Here is a 21,149-nt window from a genome sequence, read left to right on the forward strand (position 1 = left end):
CCTATAGCAAAGAATAAAGTAGAGGTGCTCCATATGAAAATTGAGCCAATTGGATATTCAAACTCCTTTTTTGAAGAATATTATGATTGCGAAACGTAGCACATCCAAACACATGAAGCATACTCCCCCTACTTTCATTGGTTATATCAGCGAAGGTCGATTTCCCCAATGTTATAACGCGAAAAGCTTACCGTCATTATGGTGAGCTCATAGGGTGAGAAATGCGTGTTATGCACTGCATTGGGTATGCATTGAGTGTAACACCAATCTGTGCTTTATTGTAAATCCTTGCTTGACACCGGTATAAGGATCTGTATTGAAACGTCACCATAACTGAGTGATACAGAAGGTGTTACTACCTTAGAGTGGTATGTTACTGAATGACCCATGCACGATTCAAGCCTAGTAATCCATGGCGTAACCGCAAATGTTATACTCTGTATTGTCATTAGTTATATTTCATGTATGAATTGAAGGAAAGCGTTGAAGGAAGAACACCGTTCTACTTTCAGTTTAAGTTCCAAGTGGTTTCTTTCCTCGAAGTAATCTTATCTGTCGCTGTCCACGTATCAACACAATTATGTATGACGTGTCGATCTCTAGATATCGGGTGAAGGTGATTTAACTGTTAGCTTTTAACAACAGTAGTCGGAGATAGTAGTCATCACTATTTTTGTAAACAAATAGGTCAGTTCAAATCCCTGCACAATGGGGAGCTGTGACTGGTGGCAGTGGTAGTACAGAGAGCACCCTGAACGGGCTATCACTGTTAGGAGCTTGAAGAAACCTATATCGAAAGTAGACCTTCGCTCACCCACGGATGTGTTCCCAGAAGCGTGAGTGAGGGCGTTGTGTACGTTCGTCTTGTCACGGACGCTTGAGTGTGGATATTGTGTTCAGAATCAAGGTAATTCCATTTAGTGACAAATACCATAGCAATGAAATGTGATACTTAAACTCAACCCTGACGGAATATTTTATATAGATTTTTCGTTCATGTATGATTTCTCTTTCCTTGACGGATGCGTGAAGGTTTCTCACTATTTATTATTCGTGGTGGGGTGGGTGAGAGATTTTCGACTTGTTGGTAACAGAATGTTACTTTTATTATATACTTCAAAGTGAAAAACTGAATTTTAAGTTGAGAAAAGTGATATTTTCATTGTGGTGAACATAACTCTTAATATTTCACTGAAGTGAACATAACACCTGATATTTCACTGCAGTTTTACAAGAGTTACCCCCCTCCCCCCCTCCTCAAATGATCTCCCTTTATCGTAAGTGTCAAGTCCGTACAAAAAACTGCTGACCTCCTTGTTCCACATTGACAAGGCACATAATGACAGATGGTCAGTTAATATCACTTCTTGCCGTTGTTATTTTCTTGACAATGTTTCTTTATAAACTGTAAATTTTTCATTTAACTCGTTACTCGAGACCGTTCGTTTCGCTAAGCACCATTTTTGTTACTGACCAGCGTGTATTCTTTCGCTTCCAACAGCGGTCTCGTAGTTTTCAAGAATATTTTTTATGCTAAAGTTGAGTTTGTACATAATTATATCTCAATGTACGATGTGACCCTACATATTTTTTTATACTTTTGTTAATATTATCTAAGATTTTGCAAACATGAAACTACTTTTTAAGCCGCAAATACAAGAGTTGGTGAAGCGTTCCTGTGTGTTAGGTAGGGAGAATTTACATTTGTAATGAAATTATTTAATATTCCGCTGCACAAAAAGTATATAATAAATCCATGTGTCTCGAGAAATATCATGTTTTTCTCATCTCGTGACGGAGGAAAAGGAGATATATTCACAAATGGCTACGCCACTCGTGTTTTGATACTTATCCGTCATTAATCCGTAACTGTAACAGTAGTTATACCCCACTTCCGGTCTCGTTGCCATGGTTTCTTCTGTTAAAACTGTAGGTTCATTTCCCAATACATTCCGAAAAAAGGGTAGTGATATCAGCGATATCACTCCACTTTTGACCATTCCCATTTTGTGTAAAAAAAAACAAAAGAAAAGGACATCAAGGTTTTTATTAGCATTGTCCCAAAATTAGAACATAATTTCAAAACTGTCACCGTTCCGTTTCGTACATTTAATGGTAACAGCTACATGAATCAGTTGACACAATGTGGTATTACGTTCAAGACATGTAAACATGAAACTGGAAAGATATTGTAAATTAGCATTAAAATAAACCAAAATACGGAAAATCTCCATATTTCTGCCGTATTTGTGTCGGACAGTGTGTTGGAAATAGTTATGGCCGGCGAAATATCTTGCGATATGAGACCCTAGAATTTTATAAACTAATTTAAAAGTTCTTACCTGAATGGAACCTTGCCACCTTGTTTTAGCCCTCCATGGTTATTCTTGAAAGTTCCTCCCAGGAAATCTACAAATTCTCCCTCGTCACTTTCCCGAAAACAAACTGATCTACACCTAGTGAAGAATGTTCATCAGCCGCCCTTAATCCAAATGTCTTGCAGTTGTAGAAATAAACTGTGTTGAACAGAGATTCAGAATTGTCAATACCGAATGAACCAGTCTCCCATAATTTCTCTTCTTCCAGTGGTGAAATGGGCTCGGCCTGTTTAACTATATTTCCTACACCTTCTGAATCCAGTTTCTTCATTTGGCCATCAAGTGTTGCTCTCAACCCGGCATATTGCGCATTATCTATATCCATGAACTTCAAGTCAAATCGCTTGTACTCTTCTTTGAGGTAACACAGAATTCCAAGTCATAGGTTCCTAAAATGACATGGCAGGGTATGGACTTCCATCTTGGCGACGTACCTTACATATGAATCGACACAACCAGAAGTCGAATTCTTCAGCGGTTATGTCCTTCGTTAATGGGACAACATAGGCATACTTCTCGCTGTGTGTAGTACCATACGTTTTCACACGCGTGTTTCTAGCACAGGCCCAACTGTCGTAGACATTAACGCTCCATTGCGTGTTTCTCTTAGTATTTCGTGGGATCCGACTTCGTTGTAAAGAGAAATCCCTGTTAAAGGTTTGATTGTACAGAGTCGAAAATACTATTTGAACGTATTTTATGTATGTCTTTCCTATCCCTGTTGGGAAATATCTTTGGAAATATTGCTGATGATAATTTTAAAGTAAGGAGAAGTATATATTCTTCGAGTTACTCGGATATAGGTCAGTATACATTCATCTGGAAACGAAAAGCTTACGCTGAAGTTATATTCCACTCATTCACTCCCTTATTCATGTATGCATTATTGTACAAGTTTCACGTATAACCTCATGAAAACATTCGTGAAGAAAAATTACTATGCGAAGTGCATTCAATATTGATAGTTTGCATTGTATCGAGTTTCGCAAACTCCTGGTATCATTGTTCTAAGTACAGTCGTGTTTGAAAGATTTCATCATGTAACGGATCCGGGTAGAATAGGACTTCAGCAACCCAAGCTTGTCGTAAAAGGTGACTATGCTTGTGGTAAGAGGTGACTAACGGGATCGGGTAGTCAGGCTCACTGACTTGGTTGATGCATGTCATCCATCGCAATTGCGTGGATCGATGCTCATGATGTCACTCACTGGATTGTCTAGTCCAGTTTCGATTATTTACAGACCACCGGCATATAGCTGGAATATTGGTGAGTGCGGCGTTAAAAAACAAACAAACAAAACTTGTTGTTACTTTGCCTGGCACTCGGCATTAAGGGGACTCAACAAGGTCAGGTCGTTGTAGAGTCAGTTTACTGAACCTGAGTGGAGTATCCATGTTAAACTGGTTTCTCAGTTGTGGCGCACTAAAAAAGATCGGACTAGTCCAAGAACGTCGCTGTATAAATGCAATATTCTTGAATGCGACGTCAAACCACAGTTCACCTCACCTCAATCCGCAGTCTTGTGGTGATGTTTCTATCACTTATGCATAGAATCTTTATGCATAGAACTAAATATGAAACACATGCGGCGGTTTCATTGGTCTCTTTTAGTTCAGGTGCATACATGAGTGGAAGGGTAATGACTATTTGACGCTTATTGAATGATATCAGATCATCGATATACCTGAAGGTTTAGTTTAAAAGCTTTGCCAGATTCCTTTTTTTTATTTTGCCAATACGAGCTGAATGTCCGATCAGTCAGCATAAAGAAACCAATATACCAGGAGAGGATCACTCTTTGTGCCTATTGGGGTGTCTACTTCTTGTCTATATGTCTTAATCTCACATAAATGTTATCAATGAGGAAGTCCAGCATTTCATAGTTTTCTCAGTAAACGTCAGACATGTACACTATACAATAAGCTCTAGTATCCAACCAATCACTACACCCATTATTGAAATATCCCCTATTACATTTTATCGTATTTGTTACAGCAATATGGAGGCGACTAACCCACAATTATCGTCGGTGTATTTTCCGATTGGAAACACACGGTCAGTTGATGTGACGCTTGGATGTCATGTTGGTAGGGAGTGTGACATGCTGTTACTGGGGTGTGGTGACGTCAGGAACGTCCTGCATACCATGCACATACTTCAGACAAGAGGGACCACAAAATCAAAGGATCAGAGAATCAACATCCACCTCAATGACATTGAAGACAGTATCTTGGGGCGCGATCTGATTTTACTCTACCTCGCTGGAACAATTGATCCAAACAACTCTGAAGACATGAAGTTTCTGTGGGGAGTCTGGTACGACGCCCTTTTGTCACAAGAACACCTGCAGAGGCTAAAGAAAGTGATGAAGGAAGTGGCGTCAGTCCAGTCAGGCAATAGCGGGGTATATTTTGGAAATTTGAAAAGTGAAGTTTCCATCAAAAGGGCTCTTCTAGGGATGGAGAAAGCTGACATTAATGGTAAACAAATGATAGATACGAGATTGGAATACCTTGACATGGCGTACAGAAGCGGTATGCCAATGGTAACCATGGATTGGATAACAGGAACATTGATTAGTCCTAAAGTTGACTTACCACAGACAGCAGTAGACTGGATGACAGCTAGAGTCAGTGCCCATTGTGGTCGGCTTGATAAAGTACCTCGGCTCAAAGACAGGTATATTATCTGATTATTACCACACGGACTACGCCTCTTTACATTTAGCTCGGAGTCAATTGCTGATCGAAGTTCAATATAACAGTCATGTTTTGTTATTTCTAACATCGCTTCTATCATGTATTTAGATTCCAGAACGCTAAGCGTTTTAAGGAAATGTATAAGTGCCACAACCTAAAAAGATATCAACGTAGGTGATACTTTCATCTACGTACATCGTATATACGTATATGATATTATAATCTGCATGAAAGAAAGTATAATCTATCGATTCATCGACTTTTGTAACCACATTTTCTCGAGTAATCGACAATAGTTCCGGGTCAGTGATATTTAACCTCTGGCTCAATTAATAACGACTATCGACCAATCTCTGTGTGTGGGTTACTGAAGAATGACACACGCTGCAGTCTTTTACAACTGTTTTAAAGAGAGAAGGGTACAAAATAGTCTCCAAACTACAAAAACCACACAACTATAGATTATTCAACCATGACATGGTTTAAGTCTGAGGTATCACTCGAATATGTTGATTCTCATGATTTCTCCAATACGGAAATGAGGTTTAAGGTGTAAAACGTGAACATGAGTGAGTGAGTGAGTATGGTTTTATGCCGCTTTTAGCAATATTCCAGCAATATCACGGCTGGGGACACCAGAAATGGGCTTCACACATTGTACCCATGTCGCGAATCGAACCCGGGTCTTCAATGTGATGAGCGAACGCTTTTACCACTAGGCTACTCGACCGCCCCAACGTGGACATGAAGGGGTGAGAATCAATCAAACTTTTAAAAAAAACCCAAACTAAATCAAACGAATGTTCGTCATCATCCTATGAAGCACTGAAGGTACAACTCTGCAGTTTCAAATTTTGTATTAGCGCTGATAGTTTGACCATTTGCAATTGAAATGATCTCAGCATGTTGTAAAAATACGGAAAATAGACGACCAACATGCCCCCAAACAATAAATGAACAGTAATTAATTAATCACCTTTAATTCAAAATATTTATGTTTGTGTAAACTTGTATCCAACCTGGGTCGCAACTTCTCTCTTAATAACGATACGTGCGATAACGATATCACATACGTAGATAAAGGTATCTTCTACGTAGATATAAGTATCATCTGCGTAGATGTATGTTTTATATAATGGACTGATACAAATACAAAGGACAATCATCACCAGTGCCATTTGGTAGGGGATGCTTTCATCAAGAATAATTCCTTCCCACAAACCCTTCTTCTAGTTCATGCTTCTTTAATCTGTGCAGGTACCATCAAGAGATCCGGGACTTCATTTCAACTGGGGTTACGAGGGTCAATTCAAAGTCGCTGTCGTCTGAACAGATCGTGGATAGTTTCAAGGGCAACATTACGCTATTGAGACCCGGGTGTAGTATTTGGAAAGTCCCAGATTCCTGCTGTCCATTTTTTTGTTACGACTTTGACCTGGAACTCCACAGGTAGAGAAACATAATTTCTCAGTAAACGTTCCTGTTTCGCTTAATTTATTGCAACATAAACACGGTTCAAACGAAATAATTTAGCCCTTTTGCTGACGTTAAGTTAATTGATTTTCAGACATGATATGCAAGAAACTGTCATTGCTATGCCTTAACACGGTCGTGTATACAAAGTTTATATTTCCTCACGTTTACATGAACTGTACTCACACCTAGATACGATGGGCGTACGGTGACACTTGCCTCTCTCTGCTTGGAAATACTGAAGAAGTGGGTGGAAAGTTTCCAGGCAGCAATGAAAGATGACTGTGCTATCAAGGTACAAACAGTACACAGAATGAAAGGATAAACCATTTTCGAGTTTACAAAATGTATATTTAAATTGTATGACTTTTCCATTCATAGACGGGTGGCCAAGTCGTCCAAGGGGGCCACAATTCGCTGTGCAGTGTCCCTTGGGCACGCCAGAAACCTATGGTTGTGGCTTCGAATCCCGGTTGCCCCGATTATGTTTCTAGGTTTGTCAACTGGAATACTGTTATAAGCAGCGTTAAACACAAATCACTCACTCCTTTCATAGACAAGAAATCTGTGTCTTCTAAGTCTGACTGAAAATAATATTCCCTCTCAACCCCCTCTGCCACACAGAGTTTATGGGACAAAACAACAGAGTTTGTGAAACGCCCTGGGAAATAGCACAATGGCCATGGCCCGGATCATCTCCCACAGAAACCTCTGATGTGCACACCCCTGATACTCGAATACTGGAATATTGGTGGTCTTCTCAGCAAAATAAATGATGTTGACTTTTAAACAAACATCAGTAAATTTGATATTGTGTGCCTTGTTGAGACATTTGTTGTAAATATTCCAGGAAAACATTGGCTACATGGGTATGATACTTTTTACTGTCCTGCAGTTAAGTTATCCAACTATGGACTTTTATCAGGTGGTATTTGTCTGTGTGTACGTCAATCACTGGGTAGTTTCTGTAATGTTATACAAGCAGATAGAGACAACATAATTGGTCTCTCGTTATCTAAAGATTTATTTAAAATTGACAAAAATGGGAATTTGTTATGTACCTATGTCCCTCCATTGGGGTCTCCTTATTATAATTATGTAAACACCATTGGTAACATTGTTAAAGTAGAAGAATTCTTAATAGATAATGATGAAATGATTTCAAATTTATATAATTTAATCTGTGGAGATATGAACGCAAGAACAGGTGAGAGAAATAACCCTGATATTAGCAATAATGATGATAGCTTCAATCATACCTCCCCTTTCCCTGAGGAGGTGGATGACCCTATTGAGGATCGTGCTTCACAGGATACAGTTGTAAATAGATTTGGTCAAATGTTGTTGGATTTATGCTATGTTTTTAAACTTTACATCGTAAATGGAGGTGTATATGGTGATACTAATGGGGAATTTACTTATTGTAGCCAACATGGCTCTAGTGTGAACGATTATTAAGTAAGTACACCAGATTTCTTTCAGTTTATCGATATGTTCACTGTCGGTGATCGGTCTGATTCTGATCACTTTCCATTAGAATTGATGTGTAAATTTCAAAATATGGGTAAGAGGGGCAACAATGATTCATGTATGGATCCACAAGCATCAGAGAAAATTGTATGGAATGATTATTACTCCAGTTTGTTTCTTGATAACCTGAGATATAATATTACTGAAAACAAAGAAATGGTCCTTAAAGAAATTGATAATGCTGTTATGCTCTTTCATTTAGATAGTATCGGTAAGGTTACATGGGTATCGCATATTAGGACACTATTATTCTCACATGGATATGGGTATATATGGCTTAACCAATTTGTTGGTGATCAACATTTATTTCTAAATGATTTTCGTAAAATAGCAATCAATATGTTCTATGAAGGGTGGCAATGCAATTTGGAAAACAGTTCACGTTATGATGGTACAGAACATTTAAGACTTTATTAGAGCCAGAAAAATATCTATCAGTTTTAACAAATAGTCGCCTAAGAAATGTATATATTAAATACACACTTGGCTTGTCAAAACTTATGATTAATTATGGACGGAATATATCACTTGAAAGAATACAAAGAATTTGTCCATTCTGTAACTCTGCTATAGAATACGAAATACATTTAGCTTTGACTGTCCTTATTATGCAGAACTACGTACTAAATATATACCAGAATGTTTCTTATCTAAGACGAGTAGAATAGCGTTTGTTTCTATTTTGTCATCGAATGATGCCGATGTTCAAATTGTCTTTATTTGTAAAACATGGGATGGAACTACGAAATAACATGTTGAGTGGAAATTCAGAATTTTTATTACCTTACCCAAGAAAGTCTTCATGATTATCACCGATTGTTAAATGAATGTTATATTTTTATATTTTTTGTTGTATCTCCCAATCTGTAAATTCTCACCCACTGTATTAATCTGAACTTGTATATGTGCAGATGGCCTTTGATACAATAAACGTCTTTGACTTTGACTTTGACAAAAGCTCCTCATATATCATATTTAGTGCATTGCTATTATGAATGTTCATTTTCAGTTTATGATGTATTGTTTTGCAGATCCATATGTGGCATGGAGAGGCAACAGAAGTATGTGAGACGGACCTCCCGGAAGATCTCCGATTTGACTTCATCGACACGTCAAATTTAGCAGATAGAGTTGGTCTGATCTCTGTACTGAGTTGTTCTCGCGACAGATTGAAATCGCAAGTATACCCGAAGAACTCAAATTCAATAAAACAGTGTTGTCAAATCACTATAGTACGAACCATTAATGAAATAATGATAATGAAGCATACCATCTCATGGGTGGCCCAGTCGTCTAAGGCACATTCGTGTCCCTTGGCCATGCCATACATTTGTGGTCGTCGGTTCGAATCCTCGTTCGCCCTGATTATTTGTCTAGGATGGTAAGCACACACACACACACACACATACATACACACACACACACACACACACACACACACACACACACACACACACACACACACACACACACTCTGTTGATGGTTTTGTTTTCGTTCAGGGCAAATGGACTGCTAAGGACAGAGAGCTTTAACTACACGAAACTAGAGGGCTACATTTCAGTAGAAATCTTTCTTCGTGACTGCATTGATGTGCCAATTTTGATGTATCCAACGGTGTTTGGTTTGCACCTAGCAGAAGACATCTCACTTGGACATGAGTGAGTACTCGAAATGTCTTTGTTTACAGAAGAAATGTAGCATATATGTCATATTTATAAACTTCATGTTTGAACAAGTGACTGTTACATGTGATTTACGGAACATACGATCGACCATTTAAAAAAGAACATATGTTCCAATATTACTACACTTTAAATGTTAACGCGAGTATTAGAGAATAACCAGTCTCGATTATCCGACGAAACCGATTCATTTGGGCGTAAAAGTTCAAATGGCCGTGAAAATCATGGACCGATCAGTGAAATACTCTTATCCTTCAACTGATCGTGCGGAGTAGTATTTATAGGAGATGAGGTATAACAGTCAAGATTATTCCACATTAGTCCATGATTCGTTAGGGCAGGGATTGGCTACAAAGTGACCATTAACAAGTCACTTCTTTCATCAGGAGTCTCCTGCTAACTCAGTGTGCACACATACGTACAAAGTTGACTTTGAAATGGAAAACAGCTCGGGAGCAGGAGAACCTGACAGCACTAACTCTGGCTGAAAACGGTATGTGATCCTTAAAAGTTTAGTTTAAAATATATCTACCTTAACCTTCACTCAACATCTCTCAAACCTTTGAAATAATCAAATACTGCTTACTCATATCAAATTAATGTAAAGTCAAAGACGAAACGTTTGTTGGAGTGAACAAACAACTGAATGGTACGTGTGTGACTATGTGCTTAACAACGTACTCATATATCCGAGGAAGGGACACTTTTTGGGGACCAACAGAACATTATTGTTTTCAGAACATGCAGCATGTACTTCAAATAAACTGTTCTGTTTTGTAAAATATGAGAACAAATTATGTTCGGGAACAGATTATTTCCATAAAACAACCCCCGTCTCTCACCAATACATAATATCACAGTTTCGTTGTCCTTGTTCCTGTTAACTAATCAAATTTATAATAAATTTGTACCTAAGAATGCATTGGTATATATTTCAGCATCAGATGCAGTGTCTAAAGCACTTGAAAAAATTGAAAATTATCAAGGCTTAGACAGTGGAGATCCCTCAGTAGTTAAGAAGATGTGTGTCAAAAGAGGAACGGACAAGATTCTGAAAAGGATTCAGAATATTGCTAAAGGTAACCGTAGCGTCGTTAAGCAACAAACACTTGATTTGTATATGTCACAGGTTCAAAACACATTTTTTAATTTGATGAGAGCAACATCCATTAAATTTTGTTTTTGATGTCACCGGAGGCAGAATAAGTTTGTAAAAGAAATCCCCGATTCTCTTGCGACACAAACATGGAAGCATCTCAAAATAGATAAAGTGTTATCATCACAACTGGAGACATCTGCTGTCAGATTTCTCCAATATCGATTGTGAAAAACGACATGATGCCGATTCGAAGATCATGTTCCTGAAAGCATTTGCACACACAAACTTTACCAGTGAGTGAGTGAGTGAGTTGGGTTGAACGCCGCTTTAAACAGTATTCCAGTCATATCACTGCGTGTCAGCTTAATGTGGGAGGAAAGCCCGAGGTGATGCAGGTCTCAGACGTTTACCACTTTGGTGAAACCCACGAGCACGGGTATGATGCTGACAAACCTACAAACATAATCGGGGCGAACCGGGATTCGAACCCACAATCATAGGTTTCTGGCGTGCCCAAGGGACGCAACTATGCACAGCGAATCGCGGCGCCTTAGACGACTGGGCCACCCGTGCCCCCCAAACTTTACTTAACAGTTATTCTGATAACAGGCAACTGCAATATATCGTTTATGGACATATTCAAGTAAAATATGTTGAAAGCACAATTTGGAGATACGTAGTGAGTCTATGCATTACTCATGCTTCGTGAAAAATAGTAGTGTCTATCGGGAGTAGAGTAGACGTTGCACAGTGCTACTGACAACCCGAATGATGTTTTTTACACAATGAGAAATATTCTAAAAATCTTTACTAAAAGTTCAAAGGCGCCATCTGTACTTTATCCTCCGACAAAGTGCATTTTTTGAGTAACGTCATAATGGACTGACGTCACGGCACAAAATGGTTCAAATTACCTTTCCCGTCATCCAACGAATCCGTTGTAACATCGTTCTTTCCTTCTTTTGAAAATGGCTTTAAATTTTCTAAAGCCAAGACCAACTGTATTCATTTTTGCAGGAAGTACAAGTACCATAAAGATCCCGAACTGTTTTTGGATGGCACTCCTATCAAAGTTGTTGAGGAAGCCAAGTTCCTGGGACTTGTTTTTGATCGGCATTTGACTTTTCTGCCCCATATCAAATATCTTAAGACTAAATGCCTGAAGGCTCTGGACTTGCTGAAAGTCGTTGCAAATTCAAAGTGGGGTGGTGATAAGAAAACCCTCCTTCACTTGTATAGATCCTTGATCCGATCTAAATTGGATTATGGTTCTATTGTGTATGGTGGTGCTTGCAGAAGTAATTTAGAGAAATTAGATTCCATACACCATCAGGGATTAAGGCTCTGTCTTGGCGCATTTAGAACATCTCCCATTGATAGCCTATATGTGGAAGCTGATGAACCTTCTTTACAGCACCGTCGTATCAAGCTATCCCTTCAGTATGTTACTAAATTATACTCCAACCCATTAAACCCTGCTTACACCTGTGTTTTCAAACCTCCTTATGAAGAGTTGTTTCAAAATAAATCTACGCTGGTCCCACCTCTGGGAATTCGGATAAAACCCCACATTACTGCTGCTAATATTAATCTAGATCTTATTTCTCCTTGTCGACTTTTGTCTTCTCCACCTTGGCAAATAGTTCGGCCGGAAGTTGATCTTACTCTTACTCAATTTAAAAAATCTGACACGAATCAATTGGTCTTTCAACAGGAATATCTTCAAATGAGAGCAAAATATGACTCACATCGCTCAATATTTACAGATGGGTCCAAGGACGGTGACAAAGTAGCGTGTGCCACTGTCGTTGGAGCAAAAATTATATCTTTCCGAATACCAGACTGTAGCTCAATTTTCACTGCTGAAGCAAAGGCTATTCTGACTGCCTTGGAATATGTGCAACATCAATCGAGATGTAAACAATTTGTTATCTTTTCAGATTCCCTGTCATGCCTTCAGGCACTAAAACATGTATCTTCCAATCATCCATATGTTCTTGACATTTTAGAATTGTATAATGATCTTTCTACTGGCCAATACGACATCGTTTTTTGTTGGTTACCGAGTCATGTCGGCATAACCGGAAACACAAAAGCTGATGCTGCAGCTAAAGCAGCTCTGGATAAATCTCTCTCCCACCTTCTTATACCGTATTCTGATTACAAACCTTCTGTCAGCAATTATGTCAGGCGGTTAATGCAGACAAGGTGGAATACCCAGTTAGGTGCAAACAAACTTCACCAGATTAAACCAACTATAGGCTATACTTTCTTGGGTTGCAAGTCCAGGTATGATGAAGTTATTCTACAACGATGTCGCATTGGCCACAGTCGTTATACTCACGAGTATTTATTGAAAGGCGAAGATCCTCCCTTTTGCATCCCTTGTGATGAGAGAATCACTGTCAAGCACGTTTTGCTTGATTGTGTAGAGTTTTCTCTCACAAGGGATACTTTTTATCAAGTTTCAAATTTAAGGGATCTTTTTATCAATGTCAATTCTCATTTAATTATAGATTTTTTAAAGGAAATAGATCTGATAAGCAGCTTTTGAGTAAATGTGTTTTAATTTAGTTAGATGCAATTGATAACTTCTATTATTCTGGTTGTGGCATTTTATGGGGTTGAAGTACAGTAAAATTATTGTCCCCTGATAGTGACACATAAATCCGCATAATATTTAGTACATTGCTGAGAACTAGACTTTTAATACGTTTCCTATTTTGATTTGAATGTGTCTTAATTTATGGCTAGTATTGTCTACTCTTACCAGTGCCTAGAGCTATGACTTAAATCCTGTTGGGGATTCATGCAGGTAGCTAAAGTACTGTAAGTCCCCATGATCCCCAATAAGGTGGTCTGGCTTTAGTTACTGGTGGTATATAGCTCGTATTTAAAAAAAAAAATAAAAAAAATAAAATGTAAAGTTGCTGTATATATGTTTGTTAGAGGTTTTAGAGTTGAATTTGTTAGTTTTTAGACTTCAATCTGTGATACCATGCTAATGTTTTACTGTCCTTTGTGACAGATATTTATCTTTCAATTTGTTCTCGTCACTATATGGCTGAAATACTGCCGATGTGACGTAAAACTTTAACTCACTCACTCACTCACTCGTTCTTTCCTTACGGTCATGCAAGATGGCGCATCCTTATCAATTTGGGGTGAAATAGTTTCTTTAAACTTGTCTAATATTTGAATACATTTACGTTGAAAAAAATACGGCAAGATGTTATCAATCTTCTCTTCGGTATTTTATTTAAAGATATCAATAATGTTTTTAAAGTAATTTAAGATATCTTGAATTCAATTCTGATATCCAAACCACAATAACTGATATCTGATGTTACTTTATCAACAAAATAGTTCGTGATATCTCTTAATGTATTTAAGATATCATTAAACAATTACCATCCTGCTGTACATAATCATATTAGAAATATATTCAAGATATCCTAAATTCAATTCAAGATATCTTGAATAAAGATGCATTAGAGATATCATTAATTTGTTTTAGATATCTCTAATTCAATTAGGGATATCTTTAATTATATCCAAGATCTCTTTAATAATTTTGATATCTTTATATCAATTGTTGATATCTTTAATATGATTTAAGTAACATGAAGGAACGGCAAAAGAATGATTCCGGTCCCAAAAAGTGTGGGAAATGATTTACAGATATCTTCATATACTTCCGGTCTGGCTACATATCCGTTAATTCTTCCAGTTCCAAAATGGCGGCAAAACCATGCCCAACTTGTGCAGGAACTAGTTTCAACAGCACGCCAAGCAATTCGCGGAGGAGTTGAGGGGACTGACACAGCTGTGATCAATTTGCAAACATGGTCTCCGTAGTGAGAAGAAATTTTCCGCAATGGTTAGAAACATAACCCACAGTACTTAACAGACAGAATTACTTGAAGATATCTGCAAATAAGCGAAAGTCTTCAATAATGGCAACAACTGAAGATATCAATAATTAATTATTGAAATCTGTATTTAGTTTCAAGATATCAGGAATTGAATTACTGATATAACGAAACATGATTTTTGTCGGCAAATAATGCCCTCCACAAAAGTTTGCAAGATATGCATTTTACCCAGTAGCTTGTAATGAATAACATTATGTTTCTACTTTTCATAAATACAAGACACCAACTTGCTAACCCATCCCCCAGACGCGAAAAAAAGGAGTGTAAGTACATATTGTTTAATCATAATGCATTGAAGTTTTTAAATATTATCCTATGCACAAACTTGCCAACAATCGTGCATGGATGAGAATACCCGTGAAGATCCGGGGAGGAATAGGTCTTCAGCAACCCATGCTTGCCGTAAAATGCGACTATGCTTGTCAGGCTCGTTGACTTGGTTGATACATGTCATCGATCCCACATTGTGAAGATCGATGCTCATGATATCAATCACTGGATTGTCTGGTCCAGATTCAATTATTTACAGACCGCTGGAATATTGCTGAGTGCGGCGTTAAACAACAAACCAACAAACGAACATGGTTGAGAAACGTGTTTCATGCAACGAAAATAATATTTCCCAAACTTATCTCGAGTTAAACAGCTCAAACAGTTTCTCAGTTTTAGAATGACCAACAGAAATGCTGCGGATTGGAGTGGATGAATTTGGTCTAACGCCGCTCTGGAAATTATTTCAGTTATTTTGTCACGTGTCAGCTTTATGTGGGAGAAAAACCTTAAGTGTCCCCGTTGCTGAAATGACCAGAATAAATGCTGTCATTGAAACACCACTCATATAATCTTCTTATTATTATCCTAACTCGTCATACAGTATTCTGTTATTGTTGTTTCAAATTATCGCAGACCTCGTTATCAATAGGAAAACCGAACCGTAGATTGTCATGACTACGTATACTAACGTGTACACGTGTTGATGCACAGACGGTGACTGAGTACACAGATCATTACCTTGTGACCATCACAACAGACCCAGAATGCCTGAAGGAAGGGACGTTCAGCACGGATCGTGTTGATGGAGACCCATATGTTGTAGAACTACAGAACAGTCAGAATGGGTGACTTTTTGTTTTGAGTTTATTCATTGGTAGACTGAATTTTTAACAAACTTTTAACACACTTTTAACCTGTCGGGAAAGCCTGACATCATAGTATGTCATGTCAAAACGTGTTAAAACCATTAAGCTACCATATGTGTGACAGGTGTACGTACGGAACGAGTTTCAGAAGTTTAAATAAAGTTTATGTGAGCATACCTAACTGTATTCCTTCCTATGCGCTCGAAATATATAACGTCAACGCCAGAGAATAACCAGCCTCGATTATCCGCTATGAAGATTTCATTGGTCATCAAAATCCTTATCTCTTGAACGGTATTTTAGTTTTGTCATCTCGTGTCAGCTTGATGGTGAAATAAGCCCAAATTGATGTAGATCTTAGACAATTACGCTTTTGTCGATATTTTACTGAATATTGTCCTTTCATGCTTCAGATATTCAAGCTTTAGTGAAACGCTAAGGCTTTCATGCGGAATTGCTTTAAACAGTAGCAACATTAAGCTGTCAAGGAAGAGAGGGTGGATTGAAGCTTGTCTTGTCAAGGATGCTGATGTGACCATGGGTGAACGTGTTTTGCCCTGGAACAAGCTCAACACAAACTCTGCAGCTGATCTGCCCAACTTTCCTCTCTCGAAAACCGGAAAAGAAACATTAGAGACGTATGTTGCAAGCATGTGCCAGGTGTCTGCAGGGAAACCTTCGCCCATACATCAGCTTAGATTTCTTGTGGAGCAGATCTTGATAACAGTCCCGTTTTCATCAGGGGTAGGTCTAATACTTGTGTGGTTTAACATGTATCTTTTGTTACACCATTTTGGTAGTTTAGTTGGTTGGTTGTTTGGTTTGTTGTTTAACGCCACACTCAGCAATATTCCAGCAATATGACGGCGGTCTGTAAATAATCGAGGCTGGGACAGACAATCCAGTGATTAATATCATGAGCATCATTCCACGCAATTGGGATCAATGACATGCATCAACCAAGTCAGCAAGCCTGACCACCCGATCCCGTTAGTCGCCTCTTACGGCAAGCATAGTCGCCTTTTACGGCAAGCATTGGTTGCTGAAGACCTATTCTCTCCCGGATCTTCACGGGTCGGTAGTTTAGTAGTCAGCGAAGTGTAAATACACAGTACACACTATTCAAACATTTTGATAGTAAATGCCAGTTGTTTGTGAAATAAAAACTGATTTAACTTTAAGATACATTTTTATAACGGGATAAAAGATATAATAAGTGAGAAAAGGATACTGTCGTCTCTCAAGAGAAGTCATCTTTCCTTCAATATATACCTTTAATCCAGCATTTGCTTGTTGTTTTCATAGGTGCCAACACACATCACACTCAGAGCTCCAAGTCACTCACATCCTGCCAAGAGAGCAAGCAAAATGCTTCGTTTGGAAGGTCTTAAGATCCACGAGGACAGACCAACTCTATTTTTGACGTTTTTCGATTTTGACATAGCCGAGGTTTTGGTTACCCAAACAAAAATAACGAATGAAGAAATCATGCCTTGGGAAGACATCAAGAAGACATGTGGGGAAATGGACCTATCTTCTCAACGCCTTAGCGAGGTAAACATTACTTATAAGAACAACAAGAGGTACTGTAATCTGGTTGATTATTTCATGCTGTTTCATTCTTGCTGTTTTATATACATAAACCTTGTGATCAAATATAAACTTACCTATTCTGCACTTATTTTCTTCTTTTTGTTTTTGTTGTTTAACACCACACTCAGATTCAGCTATTTGCTCGCCCAGCTACATGCCCGCTGCCTGTGAATAAGTCTCAACCAGACAATCCAAAGATTGATTTTGTGAACAATGACCCACATGAATTCTATTATGCAGTGAGCACAATAGGGAAAATGTGTGACTATACAAACCTTTTCGCATATCGCTACTGAGGAAGATTTGATTAGACAACCTTAATTTTATATCGGCACATCATCATCATCATCATCATCATCATCATCATCATCATCATCATTATTACTTTTATGATTAAAATGGATGGTTGTGCAGCATTGTATGCTTTATCTCTGACAGGGATATGCTTTGTTGATGAGGATTCTAGAAGTAAACTCCCACAGAGTGATTCAAGATCAGTCTGAGGACAGGAGATGGATTACGAGAACTATCCTGAGAGGGAGGTATCCCTACACGGACCTGCTTACTTTGAACTGTGATACGGAGTTGGTCCAAATGGTTAATTCTCTGTGTAAGTACATAGGAAAATGAGTAATGGGCTGAGTTACGAACTATTTATGCAGCAGGTGCTTCTCCTATGTGCGTTGCTAAGGTATAGTCCACAGTTCTTCATAAATGTCGTTGTTTTAGGTGTTCCCGACATAAGGACATCAGGGCAATCTTCCCCGGTCAGTGGAGCGAGTTCTGGTTCGTTAGCCGCCAGGCCTGGTGAAGTTTGTGACAGCTGTGGCAAGATCTCAGAAAACTGTAAGAGATGTTCCAAATGTCTCCTGGTGTTCTACTGTGGCAAAGCATGTCAGAGGAAAGCCTGGAAAGTTCACAAGAAAGTCTGTAAATCTGCCTAAACGTATGCGCCTGTTTTGTTTTGTCTAGAGCTAACCCTGGACAAACTATGTTTGTATATGATATACTGCGAGTCAGGTTAGAAGTGGAGGGTCCTGCCTTCGTATGAAAACGACTGCGTTTTAAAACATACAGACACAAAGGTATTTATGTCATACATGTAGGCACAACATTGAGAAAGTTAAGAAAGAACAGTTTTAACTTTCTAACGACAGTCTTGACTATTTGTAGGGGGCCTACAACAAATCCGGTGAACAATGACTTTTCTTTATGCAAATTGGATTTTTTTTATTTTGTTGCAATGAATTATTTTTAGATAGAATAAAAATGTTGTAACGTCGAATATCCAAGCATCAGCACATAAACTATGGCAAACAGTTGACAAGCTCCTACCATCACATCGGGCTGGAGAATGTTCCATGTGTATGTCAAACGGGGAAATTTAACAAACAACAACTTGTATGTGAATGAACAAACAAGTCACCTCGGAAAATTGCATAAATGTTCAATTTGTTTGGTCGTCTATAAGCGCTAACAGTTCCTACTTTATACGTGTTATTAATCAATACCAATAGGAATATCTATGAATTAGTGAATGAGTGAATATTGTTTTACGATGGTGACGATGACATCCAGCCGTGCGATCACGACAGACTCTGGTACAAGGGATCCTGTGTTGAATCCCAGTACAGAAAGCCTTGCAATTGACATATACAGTTTATCCTACCTTGCATAAATATACTCTTTTTCGATAGGTTACTGAATTAGCATTTTTCCCCATGTACAACCAGACAGATAAGGTACAAAGTTCATGTACGTAGCTGTGAATGCCAAATTTCTTACAAATGCGAATCCAATGAGATAATACTATTATATCAAACTGAACACCAATGAAATGCAGTTCAGAGAACTTAAGCGATTATATCCGATTTTAATACAAGGGTGATAAATCTGAATGAATTTGCGCCGCCTGCTAGCTATCAATAGTTAGCCATACTGATAAAGAGATATGAGGGCTGTAAAATAGTTTCGTTGTCAACCGGTCCCTCGGCGTATATAGGCAGTGTTGCTGTACACTGTGAGCGAGGCTATGTACGCCTCGACGTCCGGCTCGGAGTACATAAACTCGCACACACATTACAGCACACTATGCATCTCTCGCGTCCACAACTAATACTATACCAGAACATTACATAGGTATTGATACTCCATTGTGGCCCAAATCATTATTTTGCAAACGAAAGGAACGTTGAAATGTATTCAGTTAGGAATATAAATAAAATGTTTACATTCAAATTGCATTACACACTGTAAAGCAGGAAGTTGAATTGTTTGTATTTGAGTTTTTTGTCAGTCAAGTTTTAGATGATCATATGGATATCCAGTTGATAATATAATGGTATGGCGGAAGGCCTGGATCCTCATTGTGTATACAAACAATGATGCTAATTTCACTTTCAAGACTTGCTTTAAAATATTTGAAGAACAGGTGAAACACATTTAATAAAAATGAGTGCACGTCAAATCAAACAAATATCACCATGAATAATACACGTATGCAAATAGACGTCTTTTATACAGACAGCACGCTTTCCAGTGAGCTGACGATTAATGACACCAGTATGTGCCTTCACAGTGTGGACCCCATACTGGAACTTTAACTTCTGTTTGAGTAACTAATTGTTATTTTCCATGTTTGTATTTTGGTCAATAAAGTCAGTAATAACGATTTCATTACGTTCTTTACCACGTGGAGTATCAGAAATATATATATGTGTTACTTACCGGTGAAGAGATCACTCGTTTAATAAACATACAGCAGTATTACACATTGTGTATTACCAAAGCAAGTGCTTGTGTACTGCGGGAACAAGTTTCACGAACACGTGTTGAACACTCCCAACATCCCCTGGCTATTTCAACGGCATTGAGTGTAGAGGTAATAGATCACTTCTTTTCCTGTATGGGACTGTATATGTTATGAGGGGAGTAACTGCATCTGGCTACCTGTCTATGTGTGAGACTATGTTTGTAAGGGTACAGCAGGCACGTCGTACGTCACGAGGGGATCTAGGCCTATCTGTAGGCACTTGTACAAGTAAGAAGAAAGCCAGTGTAAGCGAGGAGGGCGTCCGGAGTAACCCTTTGGAGGCAATGCAACATTACACGGAAGAAGAAATCCACCGTATACATATAGTAACGAATAATACAAAGTTGCCAGAAATGAAAACTTGAACCAATTGTTGTTTCGAACTGCCGTCTTGAAGGTGATTATTACTAATTGCACATCAAGACGCATCGAACATACTCCATCACTTTCAATTGTTCCTAGCAAGAAGGCTGATTTTCTCTCTGTGAACACAAAAAAGATCGATTTTATTTCTCTCTCCCTTGACAACGAAGCATATGTCATTATGGTGAGCGCATACTACGAGGCATGCGCGTGATGCACTGCACTGAGTATGCCAGAGTGTAACACTAATCTCTTCATTAATGTAAATCCTTACTTGACAACGGTATAAGGATCTGTATCAAACCGTCACCATGACAGTATACTAAAGACGTTGTTACCCCCTTAAAGTAGTTGTAACTGAATATCTTACTAAATGACCCATTTAATCTTAGTAATTCAAGGATAAGTAGCAAATGTTATACTCTGTGTTGTCATAATAAAGTA

At 38.3% G+C, this 21,149-nt stretch overlaps 1 protein-coding gene across 1 annotated transcript; it reads left to right on the top strand.

Moving 5' to 3' along the window:
- The first annotated feature begins 824 nt into the window (after window positions 1–824).
- LOC139463516 (uncharacterized) lies at window positions 825–20,182 on the top strand. The gene is made up of 14 exons (XM_071244788.1): window positions 825–907; window positions 4,375–5,058; window positions 6,336–6,527; window positions 6,744–6,846; window positions 9,113–9,258; window positions 9,582–9,740; window positions 10,151–10,257; window positions 10,703–10,843; window positions 15,018–15,061; window positions 15,783–15,916; window positions 16,351–16,681; window positions 17,243–17,491; window positions 17,969–18,140; window positions 18,260–20,182. The coding sequence occupies exons 2-14, from the start codon at window positions 4,379–4,381 to the stop codon at window positions 18,472–18,474; spliced, it is 2,673 nt and encodes an 890-aa protein (XP_071100889.1). The 5' UTR covers window positions 825–907; window positions 4,375–4,378; the 3' UTR covers window positions 18,475–20,182.
- The last annotated feature ends 967 nt before the right edge of the window (window positions 20,183–21,149 follow it).

The sequence above is a fragment of the Haliotis cracherodii genome, unplaced genomic scaffold (genome assembly GCF_022045235.1).
Source record: "Haliotis cracherodii isolate W230 unplaced genomic scaffold, xgHalCrac1.p SCAF_16, whole genome shotgun sequence".
NCBI lineage: Eukaryota > Metazoa > Mollusca > Gastropoda > Lepetellida > Haliotidae > Haliotis > Haliotis cracherodii.